The sequence below is a fragment of the Trematomus bernacchii genome, unplaced genomic scaffold (assembly GCF_902827165.1).
Source record: "Trematomus bernacchii unplaced genomic scaffold, fTreBer1.1, whole genome shotgun sequence".
Lineage (NCBI taxonomy): Eukaryota > Metazoa > Chordata > Actinopteri > Perciformes > Nototheniidae > Trematomus > Trematomus bernacchii.
In genome coordinates, this window is record NW_022987524.1 from 4,222,471 (window position 1) to 4,247,009 (window position 24,539).

Here is a 24,539-nt window from a genome sequence, read left to right on the forward strand (position 1 = left end):
CACACACACACACTGACTCCACCACATAAACATACCGGTTATATAACTTTTGATGTCCTCTCTGAAGGGTCCAATCAGCTTTATGGAAACATTTATGCATTTCTAGTCCACAGCCTCACACACCAACATTCATCTGAATCACTTTCTCTTATTATTTTGAAATGAGAAAAAATAAAAGAAGGTCAACTCAAACTCTTTCCGCAGGTCTGCATGATGATGAACTCTTCCCGATCAAACATTGGAGGTGGTCGATTGTATCTTAGCGTAGGTAAAGGCCCATGTATACTTCATAAAGGGAGCTGTTGGGCCGTGTGCTCATACTCTGACTGATGCCACCAAAACAAAAGCTGCAAGAGTAAGAACATCTTCAGCTGGTATGAAATGAAGGTAATGTAAAATAAACTCAAACAAAGTCAACGTGATTTTCTAGAGCCTCAGCACTGTGTCACAGAGAAATCGAAAAAACATCAAAGAGAATTTTGTAAGCCAATCAGAAGCTGAACGCACGCAATATCATCCTCCAAGGTGTCATAGTCCTAACTGGCTTTATTTTAATAACTCGAAATGTAAAATAATCAACATTTTATGATACGATGTTTTTTGTATGTGTTAGATAAACAATCTATGGATTGTTAAAACAAGATGTGATCATGGTTTGAGTTCATTTGTCATATTGTCTTAATATATTTGGGATTGTTGTGAATCTTCTCTTTTCTAAAGTGTAATGGATGCAGTGGGTTTATGCTGGCGCTGCAAAAACACAGTGCAGATTGAACTTTACCATAAATGCAGAGGGAAATGTGTCTGTACTGTATGTGTGGATTTCTATCAGAGTTGGTGGTAAATGTGGTCGATTGAAGCAATACTTTTGCAATTCATATTTCCCTTAGAGTTTTGTTGAGTTCTCTGCAGAGTCCATTAGTGAACGTGTCAGAAGCTGCAGGCCGGGAGCAGAGCACCATAAATTGCCCATGAAGCAGACCTAATATCTCCCTATGGGCCGGCATGCTTTGAAAATGTGTTATTTCCATATGTTCATTAATTTAGTGCATTGTTTGGAGTGTATGTGTGACCTGAAGAGAACTGTGCTGTGCTGAACAAAGCAGGCTGCAATGAAAAGTGTTTCTGTTTAAAGTCTTATCAGAGTGTGTGGGATCCAATAGGATGTGAGTGTGCTGTGTGTCCCCAACATCCAGACGTTCACCAGCATCTGGCTGCGGCTCATTTTCCACCCACCACTGGGATCCTTCCAGGGGCTGCTTCCAGGGAAACTAAATCACTCAGAAATGTCCACAGCACCGGACCGGCTGAGGAGAGAGGGAGGGCGAAGGAAAAACTGGACTTGTCTCATCTCTAATCAGAATACGTCTTTACACTTGATATGGGACATCATACTGTAAATTAAGAAGTAACAATGCAGTGAGATATAGGCAGCATTTTTTCCAGTAGTATATTTCATCCTATTATAGTATGGGCAAATACTTTCCAAACTACTCTCCATAAAATGGTGTGTCTTCTGAAACGCTCGGAAAAGAATTGCAACAAGATCCTATTTCTCATCTGCCCCTTTATTTAACATGCTTCACATTCTTACAGTTTATGACGTCAACGTTTATCAAATTTGTGTCAGGTAAAGGGATCATTCCTATGCACTTCAATACATACTCACTACTAAATTCATCCTTGCTGCATGCTTCAAAAAATACCTGAAAACTCATTGGACCACTGATACCTGGTTTTATACTGTGTTCACATCGGTGCTATTTCATTTATATGTTAAGTATAGTATATGTTGTTCTCAAAGTTTGCCATTTGATTGAATTGAAGCTGTTGTTTGTATATTGATCTTGTGTTTTATATAAAATGGTGATTTATAACATTGTTTAGGGAAAGGCATTAAATAAGCAAAATGGGTTTTCGACTCTTCCTGCACTGTTTATCATTTCTTATCTGTTATGTTTGTGTATTTTTAAATTGTGCAAAACCATTAAACCAAACCTTTATCTTTTTCAAATATTTTATTATAAATTAAAAAAAGGCAAACTTGTGGGGAAGCAGTTGAAATCAACTTTGTCTGGAGACTTTTCGAACAAGCAGAGCCTTAATTAGAGAACATTACTGCACAGGAGTGAACATGCAACACGCTAAGCACACATACAATACACACTCAAAATGTAGTTATTACTCTGATTTTTGATGAAACATGTTCAAGTAGAATCATTATTCAAATCGATATTTGCTTTATTTAAGCAAATATTCTCAGCACAGTCGGCCACCGTACATAAGAGGTGAAACAATCTATACTTTTTTACAGACTTCATCAATCCCACTTAACAGGACACTAATAACTCCTATTGCAAAGCACTGAACTCATAGAGGGTCGTAACAGCAACCAAAGCCAGGACGCTCTGATGACCATTGTGTTTTTAAACGTTAATTCAAAGTGTGTACACATGGGGGAAATCCTCCAAACTCATAATCATGCATGAAAAATAAACTGTTCACAATTTCAGGATGCACATGTTCTTACAGAATGGGACACAGACACAGAGTGCTGTGCATACTCCACAGAGATGTCCCCATCACAGTCTGAATATACAGAGGGACAGGTATACATATTTTCAAACTGAAAACTTTCCACTTGGAGAAAAAGAAAAATATGTGAACACAGATGTCATACAATGGATACATTCATTCATGTGTCCCTGGAGTTTTCTCTATTTCCAAATGTAAGAACATTTCCACATCATTTCTGAGTTAAATGCTACTCTCGCTACTTGTTATTGACTCAGGTGTGTGTGTGACAAAGCAGCCACTGAGGGCATTATAAAAAACACATTCAGTCAGACTGATCCACAGTCCTTCAGAAACAAAACGCTGATAAATAGTATTATCTTATTTCTACTGTCCTTTCTTTACTGGATTTGCAGGGGTGCTTGTCCTTTCATAGCGCTAATAAGCAAAGACGAGGTCATAGGTCATCTGGTGAGCGTTGTCCCATGCGTACAGTTTCTTGTCCAGGGGGCAGTAGGCCACCTGAGAGGTGTGTGTGTGCATGTTGGTGAATGCCAGGCTCGGCACGGTGTGTGTGAGCGTATGTGTGTCAAAGGCGTAGGTCACGTTAGCGTAGCGATGTTCCATACTGTTCACTGCGTAAAGCACGCCGCAGACCAGGAAGCTGTTTCCGTAGCGACCGCGCCGCAGACCTGTGCGGAAGCTCTGTATGGGCTGCAGGTCTCGGTGGCGCAGGTGGAGGAGCAGGATGACCTCCTGGTGGAAGCCCTCCGTGTCCAGAGCCGGGTACAGCAGCCACAGGCCGGACTCATCCACAGCAAACTGCACCTGGAGACACACATGCTGTCACTGGGGGGACCCTCACTCAACCCTTACATGTCTCTGTATCCTGGGGGATACATTCATTTGACAGGCTGTGGCAATGTTTAAAGAGGGTGTAATAACACTGTAAATACGGTGGCATATATGGAAAATATTGCTGTTACATTGATCTAATATGGGTCTAATAACAGTGTAAAATTGCTTCTACATGGGTGTAATATAGGTGTAATAACAGTGAGAGTAACATGGGGTTAACATGGGTGTAATAGGGGTGTATTATTGTGTAATTGGGGTGTATTTTAGGGTAAAGTTAATCCGAAAGTTTTTATAATCCAATTAACCAGTGTCAGGTTTTTTTTTAGAAAAATATAGTATGAGGGCAATCCTGTGGCGCTGATCTTGTTTATAAGATATATCAATTCTGGCAAGAACATGACACCCGTAAACAAGATGGCGCCACGGACGTAAACAACAACGTGACGTCGGAGCTCCGCAAAAATAAAGCTGTCTCTGCCGTCTGACGCTCTGTTTGACACAGTTTTTATATTTTTGGAGTAATTATACAGTTTTTTGACGAACAGAAATATTTTTTTAACTGGCCATACTGTATGAACTTGACTCAAAGACTGTATTCATCTTCTCTTCTCACTTTCTGAAACTAAATAAATAAATGCTTTCTGCATAATCTTTACTTTTCCTTTGAAAATATTTGATGTGGGTCCAGTCAGTAAAATGTCTTTATATTTGAGTCTGTAAATGAAAAGTGAACTAACTCCAGCAGTAGTGTATACTCCCCACTATGTGCCCTTTTGACCTCTAGTGATTTGTAGTGTTTTTGTTCCCCGCGCTGACCTTCTATGACCCTTTGAAGTGTCTCTGGTGTATATCCCTCAGGTAAATTCTCATGCAGTGTTCCTGGTACAGTGAAATCACAGTCTCACACACACACACACACACACACACACACACACACACACACACACACACACACACACACACACACACACACACACACACACACACGCACACACACACACACACACAGCAGAGCATGTGTCTTACATCAGAGTTTGTCCTGACAGCATGCTCCTCCAGCAGAGCATCATGTAGTGTTGTCCAGGCAGCTACATATCTGTGTCTCAGGTCGTATCTGATGATGTCCCTGCTGAAGGCCCGGTTGTAGTAGAAAGCTCCATTGAGCACCACGTGGCCTGTTCCAGTGAAACTGTAGGGCAGCTTGTAAGAATTACTCGCCTGACCTGAGCAGGAGGAACGACAGGAAACACATGCAGCTGTTCAGGCTCAATCCACTACAAGCCCTTTAATCTGTTTAGCCCTGAGCCTGTTTTTCAGGTCTCAGGCTCGAAAATGACATTCCCAGAACAAATAACTATATCTTCACTTCTAAAAGGGTTAAATGAATCATCTTTTTTCTCAAAGCAATGATACACCTGTGAGTTGGATGTAGAAGAGTCTGCCTGTGCTGCAGCACCTCTTTTCACCCTCTGTCTGAAACCAGAGCCCAGTCTGCTCTGATTGGTTGGATGGCCGGCTCTGTTGTGATTGGTCAATCGCTTAGAGATGTCCTGATGGAGCGCTAGCCTATATAACATAGGAAAAGGAAACCCCCAAAAAGCATAATAGGGCCTCTTTAAGAGACAAATCCTTATACTGTATGAAATAAGAACAAGACACATATTCTCCCAAATAGTGTGCTACAACTCAAAAGATGTCCCTGTAAAGACACCTTTTACTGATGGCATTACATTCTGGGCCACATTTCTCTGAAAGCAATTAAGGCTTAGATGGATGGCGTTCAAACATTCTTGAAAACAAAACAACGGCAAGATCTTGTGTTTTAAATCTCCAAATTGTGATTATTTTAATCTGGCCGAAATGCCTTTTCCTTTTCTTTTGTTTTTCAGTTCTACTTGGTTTTTATTCAGGTGTAGATGTACTGCAGCTAGATCCTTTCCCTCTTTGATAGGACATTTCCAGTTGTCAGTGGAGTCTGATACAGGAGTGAAATATGATGACATAATTCAATCACCTTTATGATGCACATATTTATGAAGCTTGACCTATGAATGATTTTTAAAGGATTGCTTCAGGGATGTCAGCATCTCCCTGTTTCCCTTTGACAGAAAGCCAATAGAAACCATCTATTTCATTATGGAATATTCCACCAAAGCGGTTCAAAGGCCAGAACTGAGCCGGTGCCCGATTGCAAACCAGTTTATTTCTGTTTGCACAATAACGTTGCCGGCTCTCGGCCCAGAACACTGGTTCACATTTGGAACCAAAAAAAATGCTTTGCGAGAACCAAGAACTGAATACTTAACGGGGTTATGGCGGAGCCGGGGGCGAGATTAACCTCAACAATAACAGTTCATGGCAAGTACGGCAAGAAGAATAAGCAGTTGTTACAAGCAGTAGCAGTCAGATGCAAAGTTTCATGCTGCCTGACTCAGAAGTGACTAGACTAGAATGCGACCGACCACACACTTCTACGAATAAACACACAGAAATCATGTCGCGCAACACTAACCAGGCATGCGTCTGATACTGTTCACACTGCTCCAGCGGCTTACGTTTTCCTTTCGGATTAAATCAATACATGGGCTACACAGGTGGACATTTCTGGAAACTGTTTAGCCACATAACTGCAAAAGATGCTCTGAGTAGCTTCATATTTACCTGACTTGAAGGTTTCCATGTCTCGGAACTCTAGGAGGTTGTTGCCATAGTCACCATTAGTAAGGTAAATGACGTTGCCATGGCCGTGAGCATCTTTCATCCAGGCTCCATCACTGAGGCCGTAAGAGTTCTGCTGAACCGGTTCAGAGATGCTGGCTAATGTGTCCTTACACACTGCTGCAAGAACACACACAGGTGACACTGTGAACCAATAGTCTATAAAGAGATTAGCATATTGTAGACTTTTTAAGCAAAAAAACTATATTTTCAAAGGAGTTGGTGGACAGATAGACAGACAGACAGGCAGACAGACAGACAGACAGACACACAGGCAGGCAGACAGACAGACAGACAGACAGACAGATAGACAGACAGACAGACAGACAGACAGACAGACAGACAGACAGACAGACCTTTTTAAGAAAGGTGACAATGTGAATCAAGATTACTGCACTCACTACTGGATAGACCACTGTACAACACGTATCCTTACAAGGCTTCTTGGTGGTCTTTGGTTGGTCAGCAGGGCTCTCCGTCCAGGTAAGCCGACTTCTCGATGCCGGCTGAGACTTTGCTGTGGGGGACGCATTGATGGGTGGAGACATATTGGTATCTGAGAGTGAGATGGTCTGCTGATTGTTGCGTTGGGTAATTGTTGGTCTGATGGTGATAGGAACTGGTTCGGCTGTAGTTGGTTTTGTAGTTGTTGGTGTTATTTTATTGGTTGATGCTGTCGTTGGTTTGATGGTTGTAGTTGTTTTTGGAGTTGTAGGCGGTATGCTAGTGGTTGATTCAGCAGCTGGTTTGGTGGTGGGAACTGGTGTGGTTGTAGTGGTGGTTTGTTTGGTGGTAGTTTGGGGGGCTGTTGGTTGCTGGGTGGATGCAGGCCTGCTCACGCTCCTTGATGAGTGTGTAGAGTCTAGTTGTATGCTAACAGTAGTGGAAGGTCCCGGACTCTTGGAGGGGAATGTCCTGGTAGGTGGAGGCGGCTCAGAGATCGATAAGTCCACGGAAGCATTTGTAGTCGCTATAAAATAAGTTAAATGACAGATAGATGAAGAGAGGGCAACAATCCAGAACCTCAGAGAGACTACAATCAATATTTTTGTATTGACAATGGATCAAGATTGATTATAAATTAAAGAGACGGCTATTGTAATGAACCTACAGCGAATGATTACACAACCACAACCAACAACAGAGTATTTTAGCTCTTTCAGCTCATTGTTTTGGTTTTACAGCCAGCAACGTCAGTGTTTAGATTCAGTCGAAATGTTCTTATTGTGTCATACGCAACAGTAGCCGACATCTGTATACTCACTGAACACTACCTGCCCATCATAGCAGACAAGCAAAATGAACAGCAAGATGGTGAGCATAGTGTAGCATTTAGCTGCTAAATAACAATATTTTCTAAGGAGTTGGTGGAGGCCAAAAACAAAGCAAAAAGACTGTGAAGACTGTGAATACAATCCGAATGAATGATAACATGTTTTGTATGTTTTATTTGCTAAAAAGTTTGTGAGATAACTTAAAATATGATGGAAAACATCTAATGCCCCTTTCACACCAACGCGTTTTAAGCGCCGGCTCGGAGCTGGAGCCTGAAAAGTACCGGTTTTTCCTGTTCACACCGCAGCGGCGCCGCCTCTTAGCTCCGGAATCCAGTTCGTTTCCAGCTCCAAAAAATTCGGTCTCACCTCCCCTGAACATGGGTCGACTGAAGAGTCTCGTCATGCCTGCCTACAAGCAGTAGCGCTGAGCAAAGTGACTAGAAGGTAACCACACACTTATAAAAAAAAACACGCTTTATAAAGTCAGGCAACACTAACCAGGCTTCGTGTGATTCTGTTTATTTGTACCTTACTTTGACCATCCGTTCGCTGTTATTGATCATTGTGGAGAGCAGGCAGACGTTTTGTTTGTTATTATAGCAGCTATCGGATGGAATCAATACATGGGCTGCACAGGTTGTCATGTCCGACTATCACAAGTAGAATCATAATGAAAAATACGCCGGTAAAATGTGCCTGTAGAAAACGGCTTAGCAAGTAGTCAGTTTAGCTTCGGTTGCTATGCTAACATCACCCATGTTATACCAGAGAAACGTTCATAACAGCGTTGTGATGCCAAACAGCGTCAATTCAGACTGACACACATTCACTTAAGGGGAACTGGGGATATGTATCAGCTGCTTGTGTGACAGTCAGACAGTGAATACTTTAGAGCCGTGTGAGCTAACCCGGAGCTAACGGGAGAATAAACTCCCGTGGAAGAGCAGCCAGCACTGCAGCGGTCGGTAAATGCCGCTGAAACACATTAATAAACAATGAACCACGGCACTCTGGAGAAAAGTATAAGGTTGGAGAAGTCGTTATTTAATTTAATCTGGCTTCGTATGATTAAAAGCAACACGATCATCGACCCGACGCAGTCCCCCATTATTGTTGTTGTAGTGAGCTCCGTTGGGGAGCAAATCAGCGATGTAAACGGTGACGTCATGACGCAGCAGCGGCAGCACCAGTCGGGCTCTGGGCGGTGTGAACAGAGCGGGAGCTGAAAAGGGAAACCGGAGCTGAACCAGAAAAGCTCTAGCTCGGAGCTAGAAAGGGAAAAGCGCTGGTGTGAAAGCCGCATACTGTAACATACCAAGTAGGGATGAGTATGGCAAGCCATTTGAGTATTTATTCCATATCCTTGATATCACACGGCAGCTGCCTACACTAGTTGGCTCTTTGATTTCACTTGTTAGATATATGGTCAAACTAGTTTGGCACTCTGCTTTACTAGTTAAAGGGCCCATGTCATGGCCATTTCCACTGATCATAATTCCATTGTTGAGGTGTACTAGAATAGATTTATACATTTTCCAAACTCACATTGGTTTCTCATACAGCATCTCTGTAAACTACGTGTATTCACTGAATTTCACTCTCTGCCTTTAACGGCTCGTTGTAGCTCCAATAGCTCCAGCCCCCACCCGCCCTGTGAGCACAGTGTGCTCTGATTGGTCGGGACGTTGTGAATCGCGCTGAGCTCCGTGGAGGTGTTGTTTCCTTGTTAGCGATACACAGCGAAACACAGCTAAACTCATCCTGAGCACACACAAAGTCACAGCCGAAGTAAAAACAATAAGTGTGGCTTGATATTGAGTAAGAAAAAGGTTGATAAACGCTGTGAGAATGGGTCTGCAGAGAGAATTTCACTAGTCACACTAGTTGCACAGGATGCTAATGAGGAGGAGGGGAAATAATGCATCGAGGTCTTCTATTGGCCCTAAGCTACAGTATAGAGCGCCACCCAGCCCAAATAGTTTATTTAAGAGCTTAAATACACTGTGTTTTAAAATACAGTCATATTATACGGTGGACCTGAAGTGCAACGCCACAGCATTTCAGAAAACGCCACAGCATTTCAGAAAACACAACAGCATTTCAGAAAACAGTCTGCTAGTCAAGAAGTGACGCTTCGTGATTGGTCAGCACCCGACAGCGCAATATGTCCCAAAACATCAGCCGTTAGCTGTTAGCACACACTCAGAGCTCACAGCTCCTCATATCTGTTCAGAAACTGGACAAAAGTTAAACAAGTACAAACTACAGACTGTCTATGTCATGGTGAATACAGTCACTGCTTTATTTATGTCTGTATGACGTTGTTGTGAGTGTGGACGGAGCAGCTACAGGTTAGTTTAGCCTGATGGATCCGATCTCCATTCAGAAAACACGCATTTTAAAAGGTTTTTCGCCTGCCATCTTGTCTGCAGACTTGACAAAGCATTAATTCATGGTTTTTACTAACCGGTATCAGTATGTAGTTACTTCGGCATCACTTTGAAACGTGTATTACAATTAAATCACGGTCAATATGTTCATTTTGTTGTAGTTGGTATCTCCCATAGCATTTACATGGAGATACGCCCCGCCCCCTCTCCAGCGCCTCTTGTTTGAGTGACAGGAGCAAACACAGCTGACAGCCGCGGTGAAACTCGAGCGATTAGAGCGATGCGAATATTGGGTAGTCTACCATAGTATTTACATGGAGATAAGCCCGTTAAAAACCATGAATTAATAAAGCATTAATTCATGGTTTTTTCGCATCGCTCTAATCGCTCGAGTTTCACCGCAGCTGTCAGTGTTTACTCCTGTCATTCAAACAAGACGCGCTGGAGAGGGGGCGGGGCGTATCTCCATGTAAATCCTATCGGAATCGGATAGATCAGGCTAAACTAACCTGTAGCTGCTCCGTCCACACTCACAACAGCGTCATACAGACATAAATAAAGCAGCGACTGTATTCGCCATGACACAGACAGTCTGTGGTTTGTACTTGTTTAACTTTGAGGAGCTGTGAGCTCTGAGTGTGTGCTAACAGCTAACGGCTGATGTGTTGGGACATGTTGCGCTGTCGGGTGGTGACCAATCACGAAGCGTCATTTCTTGACTGGCAGCAAAAACAACCAATCACAGCAGTGCTTCTCTGGCTGGCTCTGTCCAATCACAAACAAGAAGTGTTTTCCCTAAAGGAATACCCTTTCCGTCCAATGTGAAATGCTGTTGTGTTTTCTGAAATGCTGTTGTGTTTTCTGAAATGCTGTTGTGTTTTCTGAAATGCTGTGGTGTCTTGCACTTCAGGGCCACCGTAATATGACCATATTTACAAAATTATAAAACAAAAGTATTTTTGTAATTATGATCTTATGACTGTATATCAAATTAGGTAAGAACATTAAAGACTTTCTTAAAATTAGAAAGTTTCCTTAGGACTGCAGACAGGAATATAGATCCTCTTTAAAACATTTTGTTAAGCTGCAATTTGAAAGGTGCTTTGTTTTAAAAAGCTTACAAGTTGGGACTTTGGTGCTACAAGTGCTGCTCCTGACGTCACTAGTAAGGCTGATGTGCTAACTAGTCAGACAAAAGTGCCACTAGTTGCTGAAAAAGAGTGACTAGTGTAATGTTTTATTTAACTAGTAAAGCAGAGTGCCAAACTAGTTTGACCATATATCTAACAAGTGAAATCAAAGAGCCAACTAGTGTAGGCAGCTGCCGTCTGATATCAAGGATATGGAATAAATACTCAAATGGCTTGCCATAGATGGGAATACTTTAAGTTGTTGCCATGAAGACTTAATGTGACATAAAAGCATTTTTAAAATAGGTGTACTTTAGACTTACTTTTTTTCCCTTTCCCTTTCTCATCCTTCCCTTCCTCTTTGGAGATCTCCTCCTCTGCCTTGTAAAAGGTCACGCCCCTGATGACCATGCTGTTCTTGTCTTTGATTGGCTGCTTTGGCTCCGTCTTTTCTTTCATTGGCTTTTCAGTTCCTGTCTTATTCCTGGTTGGCTGTTGTTGTTCCACACCATCTTCCTGTTGGTTATTTTTTAGCTGACTTTCCTGATTCTTCTGCAACAGAACAAGCAGAATGAGTGATTTTCAGATGAGATAACAGTATATTTTTGAAAACAGAGAGGATGCAGTCATTCTTTGCTTCAGTTGGTTATATCGTTTTCAGGCAGATGATACCTGCTTGTTGCCGTTGGCAGCGGCTCCACTTTTCTGTCCTGAACGCTCCAAATCATTAACTTTCCTTTTTTTCTGCTGGGCTTTCTTCTCTTTGTCCTTTTCTTTTGGTCTTTCCTTCACACGTTCTTTCTCTCTTGCTCTCTCAGTAAAATTACGGGCAAAACCCTGGAGAGCACACACATGATGACAGTATATAAAAGGGCCATTTTAGGCAGGAATCACAAACGCAAAGCTGATCAAATAAATTAGTGCAGAAAGATAACTTATCCAGTATTTGCCTCAGAATCCTGTTTTGAGGTTTTTTAGTATGAAAGTTATCCAGTGTTAGTTGGTTGTCTGTACAGCCATAGCAAACTGCTAATAGTTCATCCCCACACCATAAATGGCTAAAAACAGGGTACAGAGGTCTCGATTCTGTCATGGAAAAATGCTCCTTATAAAACAAGACACAGGGCAAACATGAGAGGATACAAACCATTTTCATTTAATATATAAAGTATATTGTTGATAAAACCACTGTGAAAATTACTCGTACAATCTCCATGAAACTTGGGGAAGTAAAGTAGCATGGGTAAAGAAAGAAGCATTTTGGAAACGAAACACAGGGCAGACATATCATTTTTTGTTTGTTCAGGGTTCCCACGGGGTCTTAAAAAGTCTTACATTTGATCATCAGAATTTAAGGCCTTAAAAATGAAGTCTTAAATATGATAAAAAAAATAAGAAAGGTCTTAAATATGATTTAGAACAGTGGTTCTCAACTGGTGGGTCGCGACCCACCCGTTTCGAGTGGGTCGTGGATGTGTGAGGGAAGGAAAAACAAATTGAAATATTTTTGCGAGATCTCGCAAAACCCCTTTGCGAGATCTCGCAATACTTTGGCGAGATCTCGCAATACTTTGGCGAGATCTCACAAAACTTTTCATTTAGCTCAATGTACTTCCTGGTCAGTTCGGCAACACAGGAACCACAACAATGGAGCGGTTCATCGATTTTACTTTGAGCTTGGCCTTAAATATAAAGATATAACATCAGTGCTTGGCAATAGGCACGGGTTTACAGAGAGAACAGACAATATGGCGCACCGAGTACAGGTAATTAACATCTTGTGGTTCTAGATATAATTACATACTATTTAGGTTCTCGGCTGTTTGTCGATTTGGCGCTGTGTAATTGTGTTTATTTTGCTAATTTGTATTTTAAATATTCAATTTAAAGGAATGGAATACATATATAGCATACATGCTAACTGAACGAGCATGTCAAGCTAAGAGATATATGTATATATGTATATATCTTAGCTTGAAAGATGGAACAATGCATGTACTCTAATTTTTACAAGAATCTGATTTTGTGTAAGTTTTAAATATTCATTGAAGGAGATTCTTTCACATTTGAATGTTTATTTATTTAAAACATGTATTAGTTGCTATACTGTAGACATGTACATATGTACAATTATATTATTCTTTTAAGTGTGGTTTAAAGTAAAATGATATAAAGTTATTGGGTAGAGCCAAGTAACCCAGGTGGATGCAAACAGGTAATTAGGACAGAGCCTCTGTTTTTAGATGGGGTTTGTGGCCATGTTGTAGGCCTGACGTTTAAATGAAATGATCAAATCTTATCTGTTAAGATAAATGTTTTATTTAAAAGTTTCTTTTCTTTTTTTTAAGGAGGCACCCCAGAGCCAAGAGCAGGCCGAGCAGACCGCCTCCTCCCGCCGCAGGCAGGATCAAACTCTCGGTCCGGCAGCTTGTGAGACCCGCGTGCTGTCCACAGAGACTTCATTTTATCATACTTGCCATACATTTATTTTAATTGATGTAAATGTAACTTTTCTCTTTACATATTCAAAACACAAAATCCTCTCATCATACTTAATCCTAGACAGTAGCACATGGTATATATTGTACGACTTTGTAATTTTTGAATGTTGATATGTATTCGCTCATAGCCTACTGTTCCTTTCACGCAGACAATAAAAGTGCATTTTGAAATGACAAATAGGTTTATGTTTCAAGTTTATTTGCATTAAAAACGTGTTTTTAAACCCTTCTGTTCAAATTTGATATTTTCTTTCTTAAAAGATTAAATCTTTAAAAACATGTCGCTAATCACTCTATACCATCTATGACATTCTACCTTATGGAAAGCAGGTTTTAAGTGCGTTTGGAGTTTAAATCCCTCCATGCAAGACATTATATATAGATGTAAAGCAAATGAGTGTCCTGTGCATGTGGTTGTGTCTGTGTGTGCTCACCTTCTCCATGTTATCAACCCTAGTCAGCAGCTTGGTGGTTACAGAGTGGAGTTTCAACAAGTCCATTCCATACAGAGAGCCCTCCAACAAGTCAATGATAGTCGCCAGCTAAACAGGCCCAGTCCCAGAGAGGAGAACACTTTGATTAGGATATGGGAATCATCTTTACCTAAAGTCCAAACTTACATTATTCCAAGAAATCATGGAATAATAGTGTGTGTGTGTGTGTGTGTGTGTGTGTGTGTGTGTGTGTGTGTGTGTGTGTGTGTGTGTGTGTATGTGTGTGTGTGTGTGTGTGTGTGTGTGTGTGTGTGTGTGTGTGTGTGTGTGTGTGTGTGTGTGTGTGTGTATGTGTGTGTGTGTGTGTGTGTGTGTGTGTGTGTGTGTCTACCTTGATGTCATCTTTGCTGGCCTCTTGTAGTTTTTTAAACCTGTACTCTCCCTCACAGGGGTTGACAGCTGAAGGTGGAGCCATGCACACACACTTCTTGCAGTCTGTTCCCTTGGTTATCGTCTCCACAGAGTAAGAGTATTGTGATGGTGATGCCTGGTCGCTGATACGGCTGCAGTCAGAGCGTTTGATTGGTCGAACAATGCAGCGACACACACAGTCGGACCCTGATGACACAGTCTTTACTTTGTCGTAATCGCCCAGCAGCTGAAAGAGAAAGAAAACATGTGTTTGTATTTTTCTCAGTTTTTCGCTAATTTACTCGGCAGCTAAAATGAAAGGAAACTCACAGAAAACACAAACAAACATTTAACTCACCCGTAATATGGATGTATATTTGATACTTTGTTTTATTCTCTATAATATATATTATAATGAGGATTTTAAGCAGGAACAGCTACAGTGATTTACAAACAGGCACTTTTTGGTTTGGAGTACAGTTTGAAGGATTCCATAACCAACCACCAAAAAGATGCAGCACGTGGTCGTGGTGTACACACACTGGATGATTTACACGTCATTTGAGCTGAATTGACTAACTGTGGGGCTTGGATTGTGTTTAAAGGAAAAGTAAAGTTAAGCCACAGTTTTGCAGTAGTAAAACATGCTGTGTCTAATACGATCACATAATCTCATTTTCATTTTGGAAATGGTACATTTACAGTTTAAACATGTGTCTCTGTTGATGTGGATTTCACTTGATGAAGTGAATGGAAACTTTTCCTGAGTTCACCATAAAACTGAGATGTGATCATCAGACACACCGGACTGTCAGGAAACAAGATCAAATAAAGTCTGGTGGAAGGAGGAAAATTAACCTGGACTTCTAAACTGTATCATTTTTTACTTGTTAAGCCCGAGAGCCCCCACATTTAAAAACCTATTAATGTGTCATACTCACTTAACGGGGAGAAACTCAGCTAACTGACGATACAAACAATTTTTACCGAAACAAAACACAAGTCTCACAAGAAGCGTCTAAATGAGCCCTGAGCGAAAAAATGCTATAGCACTTAGCACAGAACTCACGGTAAGAATACCCTTATTACTTATCGTAACTGCACATACAAGTTATCAGATTAAAGCTGAGATTCCACTGATTCTATAGGTATTAGTATCATTACTGAGCGATCAGAACTCGCGACAGGGGAAGAAAACACAGACATCACAACACGTAGCATTACGGAGCATTCACGGGACATCTCTTACCCCCGTGAATGCTGTTGTTTTCTGATCAAAAGTCGTGTTTAATGGCATTAAAACGATAAAAACGCTGCTGAAGGTTAATCCATAGGTTAATCCAATGTGTCTGTGTCACTTTGAAATGATTACTGATAATCCATCATTCCATTTTTATGTCAAAAATGGAGATTTCATATTAGCTGCTAATGATAGCAACCAGCATTCTGGGTACGCATCACTCATTCACCAATGGGTAATGTTTAGAGGATTTTAGGAACTTCCCCTCGATTCTATTGGCTCTAACGGTTAAAAAGAGATGTCAATCATCAAAATCGAACGAGGGGGGCCAGAGATAGGTCAAATCCATCCAAATGACCCCAGAAGTGTTTTTTTGTTGTTGCTAAATCTCTCTAAAAAGGTCAAATTTCACTTATTTTGCATCAATCTTGATACAGGGTACTTCTTATATGTTATAGTTTGGATTCCTAAAGCTTTTAGTCTACCATCCCATCATTCAAGGGTGGTTTTCACTATAAATTATGTTTTTCTTTGGACGGACACTATCATTTACATTTTTTTACTATGTTCAATCTGAATTTACTTTAAAATAAAGAAAATCTATATTGATTCTGACTTTTCTACATCCAACTCACAGGTTTATCATTGCTTTGAGAAAAAAGATTATTAATTTACCCCTTTTTAAAGGGAAGATATAGTCATTTGTTCTGGGAATGTCATTTTCGAGCCTGAGACCTGAAAAACATTCTCAGGGCTCAACTGGTTAAGTAGTACCGAAGTACCGAAGTATTAGCATTAATACAAAATTAAAGTAGCAACAACTAAAGTAGGCTTCTCGTTATGCAGAAAGGACATTTTGGGAATAATGCATATTATATCAATGGATTATAGTTTGTGATCCATTGATGTGTTCATTTTAATTATGCAGATGGTAAAGTTGGAGCTAACATGACTATTTTACTGCCTAGTATATAATCTATAGCAGTACATAGCAGTACAGAGGAGTAGGGTACAGAGGAGTAAAAAGTACAGTATATTTTTTCCAAATTGTAGTCTAGTAGATATATGAATCTGCATTAAATGGAAATACAAAAGTAAAGTACTTTACTTAAGTACTTGAGTACAGTACTACTTAATGTTTACTTAAGTACTTGAGTACAGTACTTGAGTAAATCTACCAAGCAGTGGTGTAACAAAGTAGATTTAAGTACAATTTTGAGGGAGTTGTACTTTAACTCGACTATTTTCTTTTCTTTGTGTACTCCACTACAGTTCAGAGGTAAATGGTGTACTTTTACTCCACTACATGTATTTAATACCTTTAGTTACTTTACAGATTTGGATTAATGATGTGAAATATAATCAAGTGTTAAAGGTGGGATAGGTAATTTTGGGGAACCAGCTCGAGATCGCAGAGCCCCTCCTCCAACACACACGAACGCGCACATGACCAATGAGGGCACGAGATAAGTTTGTGCACAGATGGAAGGCTGACAGGCAGGTAGGCCATCCAGTTATTTTAGCCAGGCCGGCTAAAATGATTGGTCGGGCTTTTTACAGTACTACGGCTTCCACAGATGACATTTTTTTATGGATTTTTTGTCAAAGCACTTAAGATATTCATTGCTATCGGGATGTTAAGAGCATTCCATGGAATATAACAAAAAGTGTATCTCGAGCCGGTTTCTCAAACTTACCTACCCCACCTTTAAATCAGACTTTAGTTCCACCTGGAGTAAATTCACAAGCTACCCTGCAGTATACAAAGTCATTCAAACTAGCTGCACCTTTACCAGCTTTGAGAACACTTTCATGATCAATCATTATAAAACATAACATATATATTATTCTGAAATGGACCAATCTGCACAATGACTGCTTTTACTTTTCTACTTTTACTTGAGGAACATTTTGAATGCAGGACTTTTAGTTGTAACATAGTATTCCGATTCTGTGGTAGTTCCACTTTTACTTACTGTACAGTAGGTACAATATCTGGGTACTTCTTCCACCTCTGCTACTAAGCTAATCTACTTTGGCCCATTGCACTGACCTGGCTGATGATGTTCTCCTGGTTGTCCAGCTCCTCCTCCAGAGGCTCGGCGGTGGGCTGCTGGCCTCTCCACGCGGACCGCTGCTCCCCTCCCCGCTGACTGACCTCCACTTTAGCCGTTGGGGGAGCGTCCGGTTTACCCAGCTCCCCTGCTTCGGTCAACAGCATCTTCTCCCTTGAGGGGTCGGTGCTGCTTGTCGGCTCCAGCGCATCCAGCCCCCCCACAGCACAGCAGAGAACCAGCAGCGAGAGTCTGCGCCACATTTCCATGGAACACAATGAACCGCTCTCTGAAGAAACTAGTCCCAGTGTAATTATTGGGTATTACTATTTGAAAGTTGAAACCAAACCGGAGCAGGACCAGTCTGACAGCGGAAAGAACAAACAGCCAACAGTCCGCGGGTTCTAATGGCTAAACAAGAGGATAAATGTCCAACTTCCTAACGCTTAAAAACGGCCCACACGTCTTCAAAAGCTTCCTCACGTCTCCACAGCTCCGATGGACGGGTCCGTCCAAGTTTAGCGGGACAAAAAACGTTATACTCGCGCACTCAATTTGGTTCTGTAGTGGGTCCAGAATTCATTAAACGGATGAATTAAAAAAAGACAAGTAACGAAATTAACATAAAATGTTGAGCTCTATTCGGTCCCATGCGACGTGTCGCCGGTCAGATGGGTGGTTCCGACAGAAGAAACTGACCTCCAAACCGGAGCCGGTCCAAACCAGGACTGTGTGCAGAGGAGGGAGGGGGGGAGAGAGTCATAAAACCTCTTCAGTTTCACTATCCAGCCATGGGAAACTACAGTGCTTAACCTTTAGTAATGTATACGGTCCTTAAGCTCATTTCCAGGTACATCATTTCATTGTGTGCCTCTACTGGGAAATGTCTCCATGCTTTTTAAAGGTCTCCTATTATACTATTTTTAGGCATATATTATAGGTCTCAGATTTATAAAATATATGAAAAACATGTCTATGAAGTGTTTTGCTCAAAATACCAAACGGATCACCCATTCTAGCCATGCCTCGTCATACTACCCCTCTATAGAGTGCCACAGTGACGCGTCCTAAAACCCAGAAGTAAGTAATCATTTTCAAATCATAAATCTAATCGATAGATTTATGATCGATAGATTTATGATTCGAAAATTATAAAAGTAGGGTAGACATGTGGATATTATCCGGCTGAACAAAACGTGATCTGTCTCTTCAATTTGTGTCAACCTTATTTGATTTGATTATTATTTCGAGCTATTTTCCAAAATCCTATGGAGAAATTGCATTGGTTTTTGTCGAAGGAACCGGAAGGAGTTTACTTCCGGGTTTTAGGACGCGTCACTGTGGCACTCTATTTCAGCCATGTTAGAAAAGTGCTGATTCTGGGTCCTTAGCTTTAAAAATAAATAAAATGTATGCCTGCTCAGAATTCTACCCAGATACTCAGCTAAATGCTGCCGCGATTAAACGCCATATCATGTTCAAAACCACATCAATGATTATTTCTGAAACAGTATGGAACTCAAATGCTTTTTCTCTTGCAGGTTTACTACAAGGTGAGTAGGCTACCTTTTTATATTTCCTGCTGTTTTACGCATACTCTCTCCAGTACAGCGTTAGCTCTGAGTGTTAGCAATGCTTGCTAATGTAAACACAGACCATATTACTTCCAAAACATTGCGCATTGTTTCTGATAGCAACGTTTCTGATAGGGCAGTGGGTGTAAATCCAGCCCACATTTCAGATATTACGTCATATCGGCAGCAAATCTGGATCAGCTCCGTTGTACCCCCGTGTTTAGAGATTTGGGTACGGAGGTAAAGAGAGAGGGTTTTGTTTTCTGACACTTTGTGAGTTCCCTTACCCACCGGGGACACATTTATCTATACAATCCATTAAAAAAGTGCATTTTGCATGATAGGAGACATTCAATGTTCATAAAGCTCTTTATTGTACTCACACTGCCTTTGCGGCAGCACCTCTTTTCACCCTCTGTCTGAAACCAGAGCCCAGTCTGCTCTGATTGGTTTGCTGGCTGAATCTGTTGTGATTAGAGATGTCCCGCCTCTTAGTCTATCACGTTAAATGTGTTTGAGTGCTAGCCAATAGAAGTGCGAGGGTTTCATAGTGATTGACAGTGATATCACTATGTTACAGATTCAGAAGTAAACTAAGGAGTGCAATGGAGGCGTTTCAGGCAGGGGGGAGGGTAGCATGGATGTATAATAAGAACTGGATACAGCGTCGGAGGCGGGGTCTCGTTCTTTCCTATGAGAGCTGCTCATTGGCGCATGAGGACAAAATGGACTGAGATTGTCCGCTGATTTACAGACGTCTCTTTCCCAATGTTAGTCAATGAGAATAAGTATTTCTGGGCCCAGACTGATACGGAAATTGTAGTATCGCCGTTTGGCCACTACGAATATTTTCCTCAGAGTCCGGAGCACTTCCTGGGGGCTTGGTGTGTGGGAGAGAAACTCCTTCTGGAGGGAACACATGGATTTTAGCCTTTGCAGACCATTTACATTCACATACAGTGAAGGAAATAAGTATTTGATCCCTTGCGGATTTTGTAATTTTCCCAATTTACAAAGAAATGAACAGTCTATCATTTTAATTAGGGATGCTCCGATCGCCAATTTTGGGGCCGATCGCCGGAATCAGTATCGGCCGATACTAGAGATGTCCCGATCCGATCACGTGATCGGGGATCGGAGCCGATCACGTGATTTTCAAAAGATCGGAATGGGGAGAAAAAAATCGGGGATCGGGATTTTTTTTTTTTTAATTTATTTTTTTTTTTATAAAATATTTTTATTATTTCATTTAATGTTACAAAACAAAAATGACCATGTTCACGTCTTAAAGTCATCCTGAGGCCTAAGTTTTGGTTTCAAATTACACAACATCATGTATGTGTTGCTTCTTTTGGGCTTGTTTTCATAGACCTGGTTGCTTATTTCTCTCAAATCTGGCAACAGAGTGGGCAGGGCGCAGTGTCTAATAGTAGCAGTAAGCTAACGAGAGGCTACGTTCAGCTGGTGACTCGGGAGTCGGGACAGAGAAAATGTCAGGAGTTTGGAAGTATTATAAAATTGAAAGCGAAGGCAGTGTAACAGCCAGATGCAATGTTTGCAAGGCGGAGGTTCCGCGTGGTGGAAAGAACAGAGCTACGACCAATCTAATACGCCACCTGAGAAACAAACACCAACAACAACACAACGAGTACACAGCGGTCACTCAGGTAAAGGCACTGAAACAACCAACACTTTCAGAGACTTTTAAAAGGGAAGAGAAACTGCCCCAGAACAGTGAAAAGGCCAAAAAAATAACAGCCAAGATAGCTGAATTCATCGCGTTGGATGACCAGCCGTTATCTGTGGTGGAGAACGTGGGGTTTAAGGAACAACTTGAATGCTTTTCTCCTTTTTTTCTCTTAATGCATTGCATAAAGATCGGATCGGGAAAAATCGGTATCGGCAGATTGTCAAAATCAAATGATCGGAATCGGATCGGGAGCAAAAAAAGGTGATCGGGACATCCCTAGCCGATACCGATCGCCGATACGATCGAGTGGGTGGGGCCTATGGGGATCTTCCATTTAAAGTGATGTTTACAACTCAGTTAATGGGGCTCATTCACTGGCGCTTCCACAAACAACAACCAACATAATTATTACATTCAATTGAAGTACATTATTCAAGTTCAAGTTTCAAGTTTGTAGAGGAAGTGGAGGGACCGCTGGCAAGCTGCTGCCGCGCCTCCGCCGTAACTTGTTATTTTTAGCTGTCCTTCTAGCTTGAATCAGTCTGTTTGTGCTCTATTGTTCCAACCTTACACTACTTAGCCAGTCTGAAGTCGAAGTGATTCCACAGTGTTTCGCCTGCAGCCTGCCTGGTGCTGCACTGTTTACACCCGGCAGCCCGAAGCTATCCTAGCTGCTAAACAAGCTAACCTGGGACTTTTGGGACTTCTCTGTGCTTTCGGTGGCTGGATACCCGGATCTGGCGTGCCTAACACCTGCCTGACCGGAGCTGTCTGTTCCTGCCTACCAAGTCATCCATCTGACTGTGGTCCATCTGTCTTACGAAGGCTGCCTCATCACAGTAGCTGGTCCCTGCTCACACGCTACCCGGCTAACCTGCGACTCAGCCACGGGCATAGGATTGGTCTCCCTGCCTGGGGACTCGACACACTGTCTACCGCTGCTCTATCCTGGTTCTACTGTCCCCTAACCACCACCCGGACTACAATAACGCTGAACTGCACCCTGACTGACTTCTCTCACCATGAAATTCAGCAGGCTCGTCATTTGGGCTGCACTGTGTTTCACAGTCACTAACGCTGCCCCGCAGCTGAAATACTCCGCCACGGAGCTGCTGTGTCTCCGGTCCCACTTCCTGATCCCTCCAACTCTGCTTGCCCATCGGGACATCCTCAAACGTCCCAGATATGTACACCGTGGATCACGTCGTAACTTTCAGTACACAACTACAAACCAAAACACAAACATCCGCTCTTTTTGGTCTACCGAGCCCCGCCCCCTCCGCTTCGCCTGCTCCGCCACTCGACCTGTCAATCACACTGTGCTACTCCCCCTGCACAAAGCACACAGCTATGCACCTCTTGGTTGTTTAAAACTGGCTCTTCACAATATCAGATCCCTTACTAGCAAGGCACTGCTTGTTCATGAGTTTATTCTTGACCACAAACTTGACTTGCTATGCCTCACTGAGACCTGGCAACAGCTAAATGATTTCTCACAGCTAAACGAAGCGCTCCCTCCTGGCTTTGCTTATGTCTGTGAACCCCGTGTGACTGGAAGGGGTGGTGGCCTTGCTGTCTTTTACCGCAAAGACATGAAACTCACCACTGTCACCGTCCCTCATCACTCCTCTTTTGAGTGCCTGGCAATAAAACTCACAGGATCTAAACCTACCATTATTGTGACTATCTACAGACCACCGAAGCCCTCAGCTGCTTTCCTCACAGAATTCTCAGCCTTATTAACAACAATATGTGCTATGTCCCCCACTGTCATCATCCTGGGTGATTTTAATATTCATATTGATAACCACGCTAATGGTTTTGCAAAGGACTTCATCTCACTCCTTGAGTGTCTTGGTATTACACAATATGTCAATTTTCCAACCCACAACAAAGGTCACATATTAGACCTAGTCTGTTGCACCGGTGTCACTCCTTTTAACCTCACTGATGCTGAGTTCCCCATCTCTGACCATAAATCTGTGCTTTTTGAGGTAAATGTCCCCCTATCTAAAACAAGAGCACTGCGGACCATTACCTTCAGAAACATCAAACGCATTGACCCCAGAGACCTTAACTCCCTTATTACCTCCGTGCCCAGTCCACCCCCATCCTCCTCCTCAACCCCTGCTGAACTGGTGAGTCACTACAACAACTGTCTCGCATCTTCCCTGGATGCGCTGGCTCCCCTGAAGTCTCGCATAGTCTCATTTGTGCACACTGCTCCCTGGTACACTGCTGCCCTCCACCAGCTAAAAACCACTGGCCGGCGTCTTGAACGTCTGTGCAAAAAGACTGGACTCTTAATCCACATACAGCTCTACAAAGAACATCTCTGCCTTTACAAGAACGCCCTCACCACCGCTAAGTCCTCCTACTACTCCAACCTCATCAGTTCTGGAAAAGGTAACACGAGAAACCTCTTCTCAACCGTCAGGCACCTACTTCAACCGCCCACAACTCTCCCCACAGACATCTCATCTGATGACTGCAATGACTTTCTGAATTTCTTCACTAGCAAAATCAACACCATCCACCTGCAACTGGCTGCATCTAGCACCTCCAAAGACGACCCACAGTGGCTGAGCTCCACCAGTCACCAGCTAATCCCCACCCTGTCCAATTTTTCGACAGCTACTGAGTTCTCCATCACTGAGCTCATCCGTAAATCCAAACCTACTACATGTCAGCTTGACCCACTCCCCACTGCCCTCGTTAAAGCCTGTGTGCCCTCTACTTGCCCCTTGATCACAAGAATCATTAACTCGTCCCTCGCAACTGGAACTGTACCGCCAAACCTCAAAACTGCTGCAATAACACCAACACTCAAAAAACCTGGAGCTGACCGAGATGACCTGAATAACTACAGGCCCATCTCTAACCTCTCCTTCATCTGAAAAACCCTTGAAAGAGTGGTTGCTGACCAACTTCAACAACACCTGGACAAAAACAACCTTCATGAACCCTTCCAATCGGGTTTCCGCTCAAAGCACAGCACCGAAACAGCGCTGGTAAAAATCACCAACGACCTCCTCCGTGCAGCTGACTCTGGACTGCTCACCATCCTAATCCTCCTTGACCTCACAGCTGCCTTTGACACCATCTCGCACCCACTGCTTATCAAACGCTTGGCAGACATTGGGATCACTGGTACTGCACTCTCATGGTTTTCATCCTACCTCACAGACAGAAAACAATATGTCCGTCTCAGCACCCACCGGTCAAGCTGCTCTACTGTCTCACATGGTGTTCCTCAGGGGTCAGTATTGGGTCCACTCCTGTTTATCATCTACCTACTCCCCCTTGGCACTATCCTCCGTCATCACAATGTCCATTTCCACTGTTACGCCGATGATACACAGGTCTACATTTCCAGCAAACCCAACACTGCCCTCCCCCCAACCTCTCTCACCAACTGCCTCCAGGACATCAGGAACTGGATGAGCAGGAACTTCCTAAAGCTCAACGGCAGCAAAACCGAAGCCCTGCTGGTTGGCACCAAAACCACCCTCTCCAAAACCTCATCCTCCCCTGCCTCCAACCTCATCATTGATGGCTACTCCATCCCCTTCTCTGGCCAAGTTAAGAGCCTTGGTGTCATCCTGGACAGCTCCCTCTCATTTTCACCTCACATAAATAACATCACCCGGACTGCCTTCTTCCACATACGCAACATCTCCAGACTCCGCCCATCCCTTTCTCAATCAAACACTGAAATCCTGGTCAATGCCTTTGTCACCTCCCGCAT

General features: G+C 42.5%; 1 protein-coding gene across 1 annotated transcript; it reads right to left on the bottom strand.

Annotated features, from left to right (window-relative positions):
* Nucleotides 1–1,589: 1,589 nt before the first annotated feature.
* Nucleotides 1,590–17,894, bottom strand: olfml2bb (olfactomedin-like 2Bb). Its single transcript, XM_034119742.1, has 9 exons — nucleotides 17,527–17,894; nucleotides 14,214–14,480; nucleotides 13,823–13,930; nucleotides 11,560–11,724; nucleotides 11,211–11,439; nucleotides 6,527–7,060; nucleotides 6,034–6,210; nucleotides 4,399–4,595; nucleotides 1,590–3,342 (listed from the first exon to the last, which is right to left on the bottom strand). Exons 1-9 carry the CDS (start codon nucleotides 17,794–17,796, stop codon nucleotides 2,953–2,955), a joined length of 2,337 nt encoding a protein of 778 aa, XP_033975633.1. The 5' UTR covers nucleotides 17,797–17,894; the 3' UTR covers nucleotides 1,590–2,952.
* Nucleotides 17,895–24,539: the final 6,645 nt, after the last annotated feature.